Source organism: Oncorhynchus kisutch, linkage group LG13, assembly GCF_002021735.2.
Source record: "Oncorhynchus kisutch isolate 150728-3 linkage group LG13, Okis_V2, whole genome shotgun sequence".
NCBI lineage: Eukaryota > Metazoa > Chordata > Actinopteri > Salmoniformes > Salmonidae > Oncorhynchus > Oncorhynchus kisutch.
The window spans coordinates 17,731,263-17,746,601 of NC_034186.2; the positions used below are offsets into that span (position 1 = coordinate 17,731,263).

At 43.5% G+C, this 15,339-nt stretch overlaps 1 protein-coding gene across 2 annotated transcripts in view; it reads right to left on the reverse strand.

The window, feature by feature from the left end:
- The window catches only part of LOC109903029 (PH domain leucine-rich repeat protein phosphatase 1), a 49,378-nt gene extending 36,047 nt beyond the window's left edge, over positions 1-13,331 (reverse strand). Inside the window, exon 1 of one of the 2 annotated variants that reach the window (XM_031785703.1) lies at positions 11,199-13,331. In XM_031785703.1, coding sequence (XP_031641563.1) covers positions 11,199-12,945 — 1,747 coding nt within the window. In that variant the 5' untranslated portion in view covers positions 12,946-13,331. The remainder of the gene's footprint in view (positions 1-11,198) is intronic. The other variant, XM_031785704.1, reaches the window with a different exon arrangement.
- Positions 13,332-15,339: the final 2,008 nt, after the last annotated feature.

The following is a 15,339-nucleotide window of genomic DNA, read 5'->3' on the forward strand; positions in this document are numbered from 1 at the left end:
GAGCTATCTGGTCTGGTCTACCCAGAGTCCCTACAGCCTATCTGGCTTGCATCATAAATGGCCACCTATTCCCTAGTGCACTACTTTTGACCTAATAGGGAATAAGGTACCATTTGGGATGCACTCTTGATCTGGCTGCTCTCCCCCTACTTCAGAGACCACCGGTTCCAGACCACTGGTTCCAGACCACCGGTTCCATCAACATGGCCACAGCATGAAAATAATGTTCAGAGTAAGTCAATTATGGTACAGCAAAGGATGGGCAGCCTTACCAACCAACACACACACACACAAAAAGAGCCACTGATGGAGGGTTTGGGGCTCAGAGCTAGGAGGCCCTAACTCATACACGCTTGAGGAATCCTCCACCCACACACCCCTCTCCCTAATGGATGTGCTCATCCCTCTGATCAGGCCACTGGTTACAGGCCTACATACAATGATGTGCTATTTATTTATTTTTTTACTAGTCAAGTCAGTTAAGAACAAATTCTTATTTACAATGACGGCCTACCCCAGACAAACCCGGACGACGCTGGGACAGTTGTGCGCCGCCCTATGGGACTCCCAATCATGGCCGGTTGTGATACAGCCTTGAATTGAACCAGGGTATCTGTAGTGACGCCTCAAGCACTGAGATGCAGTGCCTTAGACCGCTGCGCCACTCGGTAGCCTCTGATCAGGCCACTAGTGACAGGCCTTCACACAATGATGTGCTCATCCTCTGATCAGGCCACTAGTGACAGGCCTACATACAATGATGTGCTCATCCTCTGATCAGGCCACTAGTGACAGGCCTATATACAACAGCATTTTGTGCACCAATTTAACACACAATGGTATAGGCTAATTTTAGACAACCGTACATCCTTCTGTAATGTAATGTAAACTTCAACCACTTTAGGTGGAGTAGTGTAAACATAGTCTGTGCTAATGCACACACACAATGTATACATGTACGCCCTTTCCTTCCACCCATTCCTATCCTCAGAGCAACATCCTGTCCCCCATGACCACTTCCTGTCTGAGACAGAGTCGGACGGAGTAGACATTCTTAGCACTTCTGTTGTCCTCGCCCTTCCCTTATGTCCAAGAATCTTCTAAAGGCATCCCAAACATCCTAACTCTTATCCAATGTCCTGTCTGTGTTTGACCTTAGACATCCAGAAGACAGCCCACCCTTTCAGTCACACATGCCTCAAATAACTGCCCCCTACAAGCCTAGTCTCCAAGGACTGTCCATGGATTTCCATTCTCAACAACACATACACATCAACGTCTAGTGTGTCCACAACATGAACATTAAACTCCATAACTAACTTTATTTTCATTGACACTTTCTTTCCATGGTTATACAGACAGAAGTACAAGGAAGCTTTGGGTGTGTGGGGTTGTCAAGTTAAACCATAGCCAGGGGAGTAGGTGTTTATAGCAACGCGGGTGGATTTACATGCGAAAGCGTTGCTTTTAAATTGTACTGGATTACACAAAAAAAGTCAGTGCGAAGCCAGAAATGAAATAAAATTCCATTTCAACTTACTGTGCCGGTGGCCAGGACGGATGGTCATTATGACGAAGGGAATTTGAGACAAAATATCTAAAGGATTGTATTATTAAACATACTTTCCAAACGTGGGTCTGTTGTAGACCCACCTCCTCCCTCCTTACCTCAAAATAAAAGTAATGCATGTGTGCCATATGTTGACAAAAAGGGAATAACTTGTGTGAGACTTTAATTTTGACATGAGGTAAACAGACTCACATTTGGAAAGTCTGTTTAATAATACAATCCTTTAGATATTTTGTCTCAAATTCCCTGTCATAATGACCATCCGTCCTGGCCACCGGCACAGTAAGTTGAAATGCAGTTGTTTTTAACTTCTGGTTTCCCACAGACTGTTTTAATAGTACTGGATTGCACAAAAACAATGCTAGCACATGTAAATCCACCCACGTTGCTAAGGGGAGTAAAGATCCACAACCACAAGGGGGATACAGGGCTGTCTGAGAGGGGCAGAGAAGCCCAGCTTCTGGTAGGGCTGGGACAATTACCATAGAACTGTGTAACCAACGGTTATGGTGGAAGAACATCATAAAAATATAATTACCGTCATAACCATTTTTTGTACGATTTTAGTTTTTGGGAACAAACACCTGACTGAAGACGGGATGGTCGGGCAATTTCACTGGTAAACTCATGGGCACACTCGCCTGGTATTGTGATGAAATAATGTATATGGTAATGTAGAATGTTCATTTAAATTATGCTAACTGATTTGGATCATGCAAGGAAATGTATTTTTGTAATGTCAGTTGAGTGGAATCAACAAATCACAGCACATATTGATGGGGACAGTTCTTGCTTTTACTTCCTGCTTTTTTCTTGCAATGGCCACCAGTCCACCAATTACACCACCATTGACTGGAATTGGGACACCCGTTCTATTCATTCTATTTTTATGACAGCACATGCAGTCAGGAGCAGAGGAGAGTTAAAAATGTGTGTTGAGCGGTTTTTACGGTGACTGCAGTAATTTGGCTGGCCATTAACCCTCATCCAAAATTCCATGGTGGTCACAGCCCTAGCTGCTGGGCTGGGTAGTGGAGCTAGAGCCGTTACCTTGGGGAGGAACAGAGACAGAGCGCCAGTGACCTCTGGGTAATGCAGTTCTCAGCTGAAAGGGAGCCAGGCGGGCAGGCGGGCAGGCATACTGTATACTGTCGCAGGTAGATCAACACTGAGGAGGTGAAATTTGAGTTCTGCACAGCTCACTGTTCTCTCCTTGTCAGCAAAGCGTGTGTGTGTGTGCGTGTGTCCCCAACATGCCTTTTCCAGGGGGCACTCAGAATGTGCTGACTCAGACTCCTCTGACTGCCAAGGATGAACAGCCCTAGGCAACACAACTCTTACCTTACACACAATGCAAAACCTGAGTACCCAAGTCTCCTTCAATTATTTCCACGTGTAGTCTAAAATAGATCAACTCCTTGTCTTGAATAGCCTTGACACTCCCAGACAGATGCCAAAACCCACCCTGAAAGGAGAAAGCATTCCCAGTTTCACACCCCAATACATTGACATAAACTAGGGCTGGGAATAGCCAGGGACCTAACGATATGATATCATCACGATACTTAGGTGCAGGAATGATATGCCTTGTGATTCGATATGTACTGCGATTCGATACTGGGATTTTATTGCGATTTGATATTCCAAACATACTGCTCACTATATGTCTGCTGCAGAGAGACAAGAGAAAGCACGAGAAACTCATTTTGGGAAGTCAGGGAATTAAAAGAGCTGAAAACAACGAGCTATAATAGGATGAAAAATACCAGAGTTTTGGCACAGGTACAGCTGACTAGCGCTAGCTAACGCAGCCAACTGCAGCAAAAATAGCCTTCTTACTTGGAGCCAAAAATAATGTTGTGATCTGTAACTATTGATCACTAACATACATTTCATAACAAACGGGCATCTTCCAACATTGCTATAGGCTAGTGTGTACAAACTTACAACAGGCCGTTAACAATGTAAAGCAGGGGAGGGGATCCCAAAGATGAGGTCCGTGACCCCATTTTTATATACATTTTTTCGAGACCCACACACAATGTAAACTGCCAATGTTTACTTTTTTAATTGGAGATGTGACAGTCTAATACAAATCAGTCTGACAATACTTTGGACAGTATTTCAATATGAAGGAAGTGTGGTTTGAAGTGACTGAAACGCATCAGAAAGGTACTGGGAATGTTGTATGATTAATATTGTATGATCTTCTGTGTAGAAAAGAACATCATCATTGATAATCTCCCCCAGTCTGATTTAGTCTCTGGTCTAATGAGTTCTGTGCAGCTTGTAGACATTGTAGAGGGAAACAGACACATACAGTGGGGCAAAAAAGTATTTAGTCAGCCACCAATTGTGCAAGTTCTCCCACTTAAAAAGATGAGAGGCCTGTAATTTTCATCACATGTACACTTCAACTATGACAGACAAAATGAGAAGAAAAAAAATCCAGAAAATCACATTGTAGGATTTTTTATGAATTTATTTGCAAATTATGGTGGAAAATAAGTATTTGGAGATTTCTGGCTCTCACAGACCTGTAACTTCTTCTTTAAGAGGCTCCTCTGTCCTCCACTCGTTACCTGTATTAATGGCACCTGTTTGAACTTGTTATCAGTATAAAAGACACCTGTCCACAACCTCAAACAGTCACACTCCAAACTCCACTATGGCCAAGACCAAAGAGCTGTCAAAGGACACCAGAAACAAAATTGTAGACCTGCACCAGGCTGGGAAGACTGAATCTGCAATAGGTAATCAGCTTGGTTTGAAGAAATCAACTGTGGGAGCAATTATTAGGAAATGAAAGACATACAAGACCACTGATAATCTCCCTCGATCTGGGGCTCCACGCAAGATCTCACCCCGTGGGGTCAAAATTATCACAAGAACGGGTGAGCAAAAATCCCAGAACCACACGGGGGGACCTAGTGAATGACCTGCAGAGAGCTGGGACCAAAGTAACAAAGCCTACCATCAGTAACACACTACGCCGCCAGGGACTAAAATCCTGCAGTGCCAGACGTGTCCCCCTGCTTAAGCCAGTACATGTCCAGGCCCATCTGAAGTTTGCTAGAGAGCATTTGGATGATCCAGAAGAGGATTGTGAGAAAGTCATATGGTCAGATGAAAACAAAATATAACTTTTTGGTAAAAACTCAACTCGTCGTGTTTGGAGGACAAAGAATGCTGAGTTGCATCCAAAGAACACCATACCTACTGTGAAGCATGGGGGTGGAAACATCATGCTTTGGGGCTGTTTTTCTGCAAAGGGACCAGGACGACTGATCCGTGTAAAAGGAAAGAATGAATGGGGCCATGTATCGTGAGATTTTGAGTGAAAACCTCCTTCCATCAGCAAGGGCATTGAAGATGAAACGTGGCTGGGTCTTTCAGCATGACAATGATCCCAAACACACCGCCCGGGCAACGAAGGAGTGGCTTCGTAAGAAGCATTTCAAGGTCCTGGAATGGCCTAGCCAGTCTCCAGATCTTAACCCCATAGAAAATCTTTGGAGGGAGTTGAAAGTCCGTGTTGCCCAGCAACAGCCCCAAAACATCACTGCTGTAGAGGAGATCTGCATGGAGGAATGGGCCAAAATACCAGCAGCAGCGTGTGAAAACCTTGTGAAGACTTACAGAAAACGTTTGACCTCTGTCATTGCCAACAAAGGGTATATAACAAAGTATTGAGATAAACTTTTGTTATTGACCAAATACTTATTTTCCACCATAATTTGCTCATTTTGTCTGTCATAGTTGAAGTGTACCTATGATGAAAATTACAGACCTCTCATCTTTTTAAGTGGGAGAACTTGCACAATTGGTGGCTGACTAAATACTTTTTTGCCCCACTGTACGTGTTCCTGAGAGTCTTATCTTTCAGTGATGGGATCATAATATTGTTTAGAAAACAGAATCCACTCTGTTTATTACAACCGCATCAAGCTGCTACCGGAGGTTACTGAAGTAACCCCTATGAATCAAACACAATTTTTGCTCTCGCCACCCCATCCTAGTTTGTCAACTGGTTGTAACTGTAACATGAATGATTAAGAGTCCTTTACAGGGTTATTCTGCAGTTGAAAAAGTGACCACCCCGTTTTGGTAAAAAGCTGAGAGATGGGCCTGGAGAAATCGAACCACTCTTACATTCATAGACAGAACTATAGTATGTATCCAAAATTATTGTTTAAACCATGCTTTGAGGCTATACAGTGGTTGTTTACATTTACAAACATTAAGAGTAAACCAAGCTTATATTTTGGGTTGTGGTTTAGTGACAGTTGTACTAAGCGTATGAGAAATGTATAAATTATATTCTTAAACAATCAATGGGAATTGTAGTGTTATTTGACTAATGTATAAGTCTAAAAACTGCAGATTGCCTCTTTAACTGAATGGATACTTTCTGAATTTAATGAATGGGTACTTGGCATGCAAAGAGAGAAAGAAATAGAGAGGTGGTGGCATGAGAGAGAACGAGAGAAAGAGAGGGGATGGCATGAGAGAGAGAGAGGGGGTGGCATGAGAAAGAGAGAGGGGGTGGCATGATAGAGAAAGACGGAGAGCTTCAGTCCAGAAATATCTCTGAAACATTATGTTCCTGATTACAAGACTTCCTTCTCTCCTCCATCATACTAGTGCTTCTCCTTTTTCCTCTCGCGCCACATTCTTGCTCAATGCAGGCCCCTGCAGACCATACCAGCTACTCTCACACAGAGACACAGGTACAAAAGCTCTCTGTAGACTATCCCTGCCCTGGGGAGACCTGGAGCCATGTATCCCTTCACATAACAGATCATCTCCTTTACTAGTGTTATTCTAGGCCAGGGATGGGCAACTCCACCCCCTTTTGTAGGCCCATGGATCAATTTCCACACAGAAAAAAAGTCTTAACTCTCTTAACTCTTAGTAGAATACCCAATGTGCAATTTGTAAATTCCGTTGTGATTCAGCAGTTCTCGTTATGTCAGTCACTGATAGTCACTCAATTAGCCCATGCAAAACATTTTTTGCTTTCCGCTAGAATAATTTGCCAATCTATCTAGACTTGTAGTAATCTTGGTTGGGGGGGGGGGCACTGATTTTGTTAGTCACACTCATAACATATTAAAAACTACTCATTTTTCACGGCAAAATTACTACAATTTCATAAAATTAGTTAGTCTATACATTTCTCTCTGCACCATGCAAAATGTGTAGAATTGCAGGAAATTATAGGGTAGGCAGCATAAATGTAACCACATGTAATATATAGATTTCCATTAGTAAACGCATCAAAGTTACACTTAATTTTTACACCTAATTTTCTATTTTTCTAGTTATTACATAAAACCGATCAGAATTCTGAAGGATGCCGGAAGTCATGTTGGAAAATGTTTTTCCAGGGGATGATGTAATACGGAGGACCCGATAAACCAGCCTATTCCCTATAATGTAAACTCCAAAAGAAATCACTTCAAATGTATAACTTAAAATTAAACCAAATCATTTGCACTCCTGATTTCTGTTTTCAATTACATTTTCTGCAACTTAAGCAAATACTTATGAATGTATTGTTACAAATAAACTTGCAAGGTTGCTTGCCAACTTGCCTGCTAACGTTAGCCATATTCGCCTGCTAACGTTAGCCATATTCGCCTGCTAACGTTAGCCATATTCGCCTGCTAACGTTAGCCATATTCGCCTGCTAACGTTAGCCATATTCGCCTGCTAACGTTAGCCATATTCGCCTGCTAACGTTAGCCATATTCGCCTGCTAACGTTAGCCATATTCGCCTGCTATCGTTAGCCATATTAGCCTGCTATCGTCAGCCTTATTAGCCTGCTATCGTCAGCCTTATTAGCCTGCTATCGTCAGCCTTATTAGCCTGCTATCGTTAGCCTTATTAGCCTGCTAACGTTAGCCTTATTAGCCTGCTAACGTTAGCCTTATTAGCCTGCTAACGTTAGCCTTATTAGCCTGCTAACGTTAGCCTTATTAGCCTGCTAACGTTAGCCTTTATTAGCCTGCTAACGTTAGCCTTTATTAGCCTGCTAACGTTAGCCTTATTAGCCTGCTAACTTTGTTTGCACTACATGAGTCAGCCAGTTGCTATCAACACCTATTTTACAGCTACATTAAAGTAAACCAATGTTTTGGAAATGCATAATGTCATCTAACCAGTTATCAAAGAATGTTAGCTATATGCAGTTGTAACGGATGTGAAATAGCTAGCTAGTTAGCGGTGGTGCGCGCTAAATAGCATTTCAATCGGTGACGTCACTTGCTCTGAGACCTTGAAGTAGTGTTTCCCCTTGCTCTGCAAGGGCCGCGGCTTTTGTGGAGCGATGGGTAACGATGTGTGCAGAGGGTCCCTGGTTCGAGCCCGGGTATGGGCGAGGGGACGGTTTAAAGTTATACTGTTACACAGTCATCTTAGTCCGCAAGCTAGCCAGCTAGCTAACAATAGCTATTTAACAAATTAGCTATTAGCCTAGCCAAACACCACAGTTATGGTCAGCAAGCTAGAGCCCAACTACTAGAGACCAGCTAGAACACAACTAAAGCATAACTACAGATCAAAGCAAAGAGAGCGCAGAAACTTACACATTGATGGTTGGGGCCCATCCAACCACCACGGTTATGGTCGGCAAACTAGATCAGTTAGAACACAACTAAAACATAACCACAGACTAAAAACAAAGAGAGCAGGTTTACAGATTGATCGTAAAACTTTTAAAAGAGTGCAGGCTGGGTTAGCTACCAAAAAGGGGAGGGGGGGGGGGGGGTTCGCAGGGCCAAGGGAGAGTCAAGGAAATCGAAAATATACTGAAAACAAATATAAAATGCAACGTGTAGTGTTGGTCCCATGTTTCATGAGCTGAAATAAAAGATAGCAGAAATGTTCCATACACACAAAAAGATTCTCTCAAAAGTTGTGCACAAATTCATTTACATCCCTGTTTAGTGAGCATTTCTCCTTTGCCAAGATAATCCATCCACCTGACATGATCATTACACAGATGCCCTTGGGACAATAAAAGGCCACTCTAAAATATGCAGTTTGGTCACACAACACAGTGCCACAGATGTCTCAATTTTGAGGGTGCACGCAATTGACATGCTGACTGAAGGAACCTCCACAAGAGCTGTTGCCAGCGTCATTTTAGAGAATTTGGCAGTACGTCCAACTGGCCTCACCACCTCAGACCATGTATAACGACACCAGCCCAGAACCTCCACATCCGGCTTCTTCACCTGCCGGATCATCTGAGAACAGCCACCTGGACAGCTGATGAAACTGAGGTGTATTTCTGTCTGTAATAAAAAAAACTTTGGGGGGGGGGAAACTCATTCTGAATAACTGGGCCTGGATCCCCTGTGGGAGGGAGATAGGCCCGCCCACCAATGGCTGTGCCCCTGCCCAGTCATATGAAATCCATAGGTTAGGGCCAAATTCATTTATTCCAATTGACCGATTTCCTTATATGAACTTTAACTCAGTAAAATCGTTGATTTTGTTCCATGTTGAGTTTATATTTTTGTTCAGTATACATATATTCCAGATGTCTGTCAGCTAGCACTAAGGTGGAAAAATGACAAAACTCCCGCAGCCTACTTCACAGAGAACATGACGAAAATTTTACAAAACATATGTACTACATATGATAACACATCCACAAAGTCTGTGAAGAGAATGCTGCATGGCCACACGTGACCCATTTGCTTCTTGTTTACATCACACTTCATGTGATTGGTGAGCTACAATCCTATACCGCAAACATTTGGTCTGAAATGTAATTACATGCTAGCGGCTAACGTTAGCTAGCTTGAGCTAGCTACCGCGCCAGCATACGAACTCGGTAGTAGATCCTTCATATGACGTTGAGAAATAGTGCATTGTGGTAGTTTAGATAATATTTCCAGGTAAGTTAAAGCTCCAATATATAAATTCTTGGGCGACTTGACAAAATTCACATAGAAATGTGAGTTATAGATCTGTCACTCATTAAAATCAAGTCTAAGAAGTGGTAGATCTGTTATATGTGCACAATTTCTATGCTTCCTATTTTTAAGTTTTGTTTTTGCGTATTTTACTTTCAGTTTTGTACACCAGCTTCAAACAGCTGAAAATACTACAGTTTTGGTTATGGAAAATATATTTCACAGCGGTTTAGATGGTACAATGATTCTTTACACGATACTTGCTTGTTTTATCAAACTGAAATTAGGCAAACTATTCAAATTTTTTCAACCAGGAAATAGCAGAGTGATTTCTGCATAGCGCATCTTTAATAAATATGTAATAATACAAAAACATAACTATGTTTGTACAGTAGTTGTACTCATGATCTGGTTACCTATAAGTTACTTAAGCAATAAGGCCCGAAGGGGTGTGGTATATGGCCAACATAACACAGCTCGGGGCTGTTCTTATGCGCGATGTAACGAAATATACCACAAACCCCTGAGCTGCCTGGCTACCAACGTAATTAGCGAAGTAAAAATAAATGTTTTGTCATACCCATGGTATACGGTTTTATATATCACGGCTTCCAGACAATCAGTATTCAGGGACTGAACCACCCAGTCTGTAATAAGCCTTTGACCACACTGTTACATTGGGGAGTAAAAGCTTCCTAACCTTTAACTCCAAAACTTCAACAGCCCCCCAACAAAATGTTGCATAAAGACGCCAAAAAGCTAGAGCCAGCTCTGACTGCATGTGTGGGTATGGATGCGGGTACGCAGACCCGCGAGCCACTAAGGCCCCACATGATGAGTTCTGATTTTTTTGTGGCCCCCACCCCCATCAAAGTTGCCCATCTCTGTTCTAGGCCATATCAAACCTAAGCGGTTTGTTTGTTAGGGATTTGTTTTTTTCATCTGAATGCCTGTGGTTAGATCTGAGATGATATGGTCAAAAACAAATATACTTATTGTTAACCTCAAAACATACTGATCCCTGCTGCCCATATGCTCCATCCTCCCTCCAACAACATCCAAAACAATAACACACTTTTCCAAAGTGGTTCCTAACAATCATTGTGATCTTGGGGCATCATGGAAAATGAGCACACCTGTTACCTCCAGATGTGTCTGCCTATTCATCATTCCCCGTGGGGGGTGGAGCGTGTAGGCGGTTCGGGGGCACAAGGCAGGCTATTGTCTCCGGCCGCTGGAACAATTGAATCATCTTCTTGTTTTGACAATCCGACTGACCAAACATAATGCCATTGTAGTGGATGGTCACACAGTACTTTAGTAGGACTAAGTATGGGTTGACAGCATGATAATGGGCAGAGCACTAGCCAAACACAATCAAACTGACAGCCAGGGCAGGGATAGCAGTGCAGGGGCCAAGGGAGAACCACCAAGCTAAGCTAACCTAGAGAATCTCACTAGAAGCTGCTTACCCTGGCTGTGTCCTTATTTAGCACTGAAACAGTCACCTGACCCACCCAATCCTCACTCACCTTCCACACAGAAATACAGGTACACTTTATTTGAAGGGTGCCTACTTAATAACCTACATAAGGACGTTATAACAAAATCCACAGATAAAACATTTATAACCAGTACATAATCATTCATTAATAGCCACAATAATAAATGAATCACATTTTCTAAGGTCACACTCACCTGCGTAGAAGCGTATGAGACAGCCTATTTCTGGGTCCATACCCTCTTCCTGTACCCGCCACGGGTCTCCATAGCCCAGATTAGAGAGGTACTCATTCTGCATCTGCAGAGGCTTCTCATCATCCTCCAGCCTCCTCATAGCTCCACCGTGCAGCTGGGCGAAGAGGGCCGGTGCTGGGGAGGCTTTCTCTGGGCCCGGGACCCCTCTCAGCTCCCCTGAAACGACCAGGTCATGCTCAACAGCTGCTCTGCCAGTCAGAGGTAGGGCCAGTGAGTTACTGCCACAGCTTGACAGGGGATTGATCAGTCTGGGTTCTCCTCCAGTGCTACCTGTTTTTCCACCTTCATCAGCAGCGTTTTTGTCTTCCAGTTGGTTTGACTTTGATAGCCTGTTGTCAGGAGCTTTGCAGGCATCAGTTGAGGGGACGTGCATAGATTTCCCTTCCAGGGCCTGTTGCTGAATGACAGTGGGGATGCTGGCTGTGTGTGTCGGGGAAGGGTCAAGCTCAACCTCGTCTGAGGAACTCCCAAACGGGTCCAATTCCTCCGTGGCGGAATCTAAGTTTGGGCTGAGCACTGAGGAGTTTGTCCCAAGGACAGCAGCATCACTGAGGGAGTTCCGGTGTTGGCTGGGCCGCGGACCACCGGGGCTCAAATCTTCAAAGGTGCTACTCTCCATGTCTGAGCCTGAGTACAGTCCACAACTGTCGGCCCCACTCAGGCCCATGTCTGCACCCTCACTGTCATTTAGATAAACCTCAGAGGAAGAGGTGCTTGGTATCTTGTAGTCAGAAAGTAATATATTTGTTTCCAGGTAATATTGAGCATGGTTGTTATTGCTATGAAGCCGCTTGATTGGAGAGACTGGTTGGTTCTCCTCTGACCCTGAGTAGGAGATCACAGAACCCGGGTAAGAGGTCTTCACGTTGTTACTTTTATTCACACCAAGTTGGTAGTCAATATGCCCATGGCTACCATTGCAGTTACCGTTCAGGTCAACATAAGCACTTGTTTTGCGAGTCATTCTTAGTATCCCTCCACATTTACCCCCAAGCTGCCCCAGACGAGCCGCTATCTCCCCAGCGGTGGTGTCCACGGTGCATAGTACCGCCCGGGGGTAGGAGGGCGTGAGTCGGTCATGGACGTGGATACAACCCTGCTGGAGGTCAGCTCGGACCCACGCCTTGTCGTTGGGCTGGAGCTGCTTCGCCTGCTTCTGGCGAAGCAAGGTCTTTCTATCCAGGCTCAGTGTGTTGTTGACAGACGATGCGGACAGTGTGGGTCTCACTCCGCCAACGGAGGAGACTGCGGGTGGGCTTGAGGTTGTCGAAGCTGAGGCCGAGAGGTTCCTCTTGTGCCGCCGTCTCCTGGTCAACAACGAGTTCACGCTGGTGCTGCTGACCGATACGAGGCTGTAGATGTTGGGTGTTTTACCGGTGGTCATGTTGAGATTGGCAGCACTACTGGTGGCGTTAGCAGCCTGGTTTTGGTAAATCCCGTTCCGTATCGCTATGTGAAGTAGGGAGGTGGTAGCAAGTCCCAAGAGTTTTGTCTCCCCGCCCCCGCCATCATCTTCCCCCGTCGCAGTTATTTTTCCAGCGGGGAAGAGTGCACCACCACTGTCCTTTAAAAACTTGCTGCCAGTTCTTATTTGTCCAATTTCCGAGTCTAATATTCCGACTGACGTTGACAGGGAATCCACCTCCAATCGGCTCCTCTCCCCAGCCACTATCCGCACACTTTCCATTTTCCGCAAGTGAATGCGCTAACGTTAGCAAGCAAGCTAACAGTAGCAACAACCACTACGAACTCCAAATAAATAAAGCTAGTTAGCTAACGTTAGTTCCGGCAGGTACCCTTGCAGTTTATTCGTTACACACATTATTCCACTTGCGTTTTCCAGCTAGCAATGGAGAAAGCAAGAGAGCTAGCCAGGCCGTGCAATTAGTTTTCTTTTGCTGGCTGCTGGTGAAATCGCCGGTCAATGCCGCTCGGTTGCTATCGATACCGCCATTATAGAGGATGTTTTGCTGCGGTATGAAACCAGCCAGTCAAGCTCATTAGATATGTGAAGCATTTGATGAAGCTGGCGGGATTTGAAGATTTCCTTACACCCACGAAAGCTTTATATTTATGAGATGACGTACCGATCCCTGCATGGACTTCTGGGAAATGTAGTTTTCTGTATTTAACTTTCTCTTTAACAGCGACATTTAGTACATAGTTTCTAAACCCCGAGTCACAACACCACAACACTTCAGGAAACGCTTGCGAAGGAGACCAAGCAGACCAGGCCCGGGTTTGGGGTTAGAGAATTCAATGAGAGAAGTGAAACGTTATTCCTTAGTTGTTAATTTTCTCGAAATCGAAAGGCCCAACATACATTCGAGACAATGTTTTAAGTAGTTTAACATGTTATTACTTCAAACTCGTGAAAGTGACAAACTGACACGTTTTCATTTTCGTCCAAAATAACTTTATATAGGAGTGCCATTGATTTTGACGGGTTACACATGCGTAGTTCGGCACGATAGGCCCGTTAGACCCGATGATGTGTTTCTAGGCATGAGTTTTGCTTGTCAAAGTCGCCATGGGATAACTGGGCCCAAAATAGGTCTTACCAGCAGGTGGCGCTCAGTTTTTGTATGGAGGTCAACGAGGGTGTCGAATTTGGTTAACAGAAAATGTAATGGTTTATTTGCTACGTTGCTTGCTTATTTGACCGAATAAAAGTTTCGTTATGACTATGTTGTTACGTATGGAACGCCGTTTGGGTCTTTGCGTGTCCAAAAGATACACGTCAAATAACACAATTTGACCGTTAAGTAAGCTTTAATTTGACACGTCAAATAACTATTTTATTATAGAATGTTGTGTGCTGAATTTGCATGTGCAAGCCAAGCCCCACCATTACTGTCAAAGCTGTACAATACTGCGTTGGTTATTTGTTCGAACGAATGGGAAAACGTCTGTGTGAGCATTTGATATTAGACCAGGATCAAAAATGTTTGCAAATGTATTTGATACAGATGTTATTAGCAACTTCTGGGGTAGTTAGCTAGCACCAATGCAACCAGCCGAAACTGCAGTCATTTTCAATATTCTTAGCAATGGTTTAGGAATCCATGTGAGTAAGTATTAGCTAGGTAGCTACTTGTTGTTCTTCTATTGAAATCACTAGCTAGCCAGCTACTTAACCATGTTGCCCAAAACAAACGTTATAAACAGCCAGCTAGCTTCATCTGGCTAGTATGACTTGACCGGACAGGGATATGTGTTGTGAAACTAGCCACAATAGTGGAATTTGCGTTTCGGCTTCAAAATAAAGTCCATATTTCAAAGCAATGCAGAAGGTTACAATTGGTGGAATCATGCCGTATTTAGACTGCATAATCTTAAACATGGTCGGAGTGTTGGAATGTGGAGCAATGAAATGGAGTATGAGTCTACTCCCACAGAAAATAACTGGGAAGTGTTCACGTAAATATTATCGTCAAAGTAGCTCTTATTGAGGGACTTTGACTCTGGGAATGTACCTACCCAGTCAGCCTATTGTGCATATTGACATTTATATTGCACTGTACAGCCTTACCTAATGATAGTCCTCCTCAGAGTTATCAGGCTCCAAAACATCCAGGTCATATTGTTTTTCCTCTGGAATAGTGTTCAATACAAATAGTAGGTTGACTGGTACAATAAATGTGTCTCAATTCACAGTGGTTTCAGGTCCCGCAATAAAAGCTATGACACTAATGTTCTCTGGGTGTCATTGAGTAGAGTAGACTGATACAGTGAAATAAGTATGCCCGAATGCAATTCTAAAGTCTAATACAACCCGTGTGATTAACACATTTTTGTCAAATTAACAAATTATTGTATTTTGTTGAATTTATATAAGAACATTATCTGTATTCATTCGTATCGCTTTCAATTAGATACTTTTATTTTGAAGGTGAACCGCAAATTCCACAATTGTGGCTAATCCTTATTGTGGCTAGCTTCACATAGGTGGGTCCGACCACGATTAATCAAATAAGAACTGTCTTGTAAATTAGGGGTATTTTGGGTGATGACACGTAACTGGATAGTGCGCTAGCTAACTATAGCTACTGAAACAGATTATGTAGTTTTGCTATGTTTT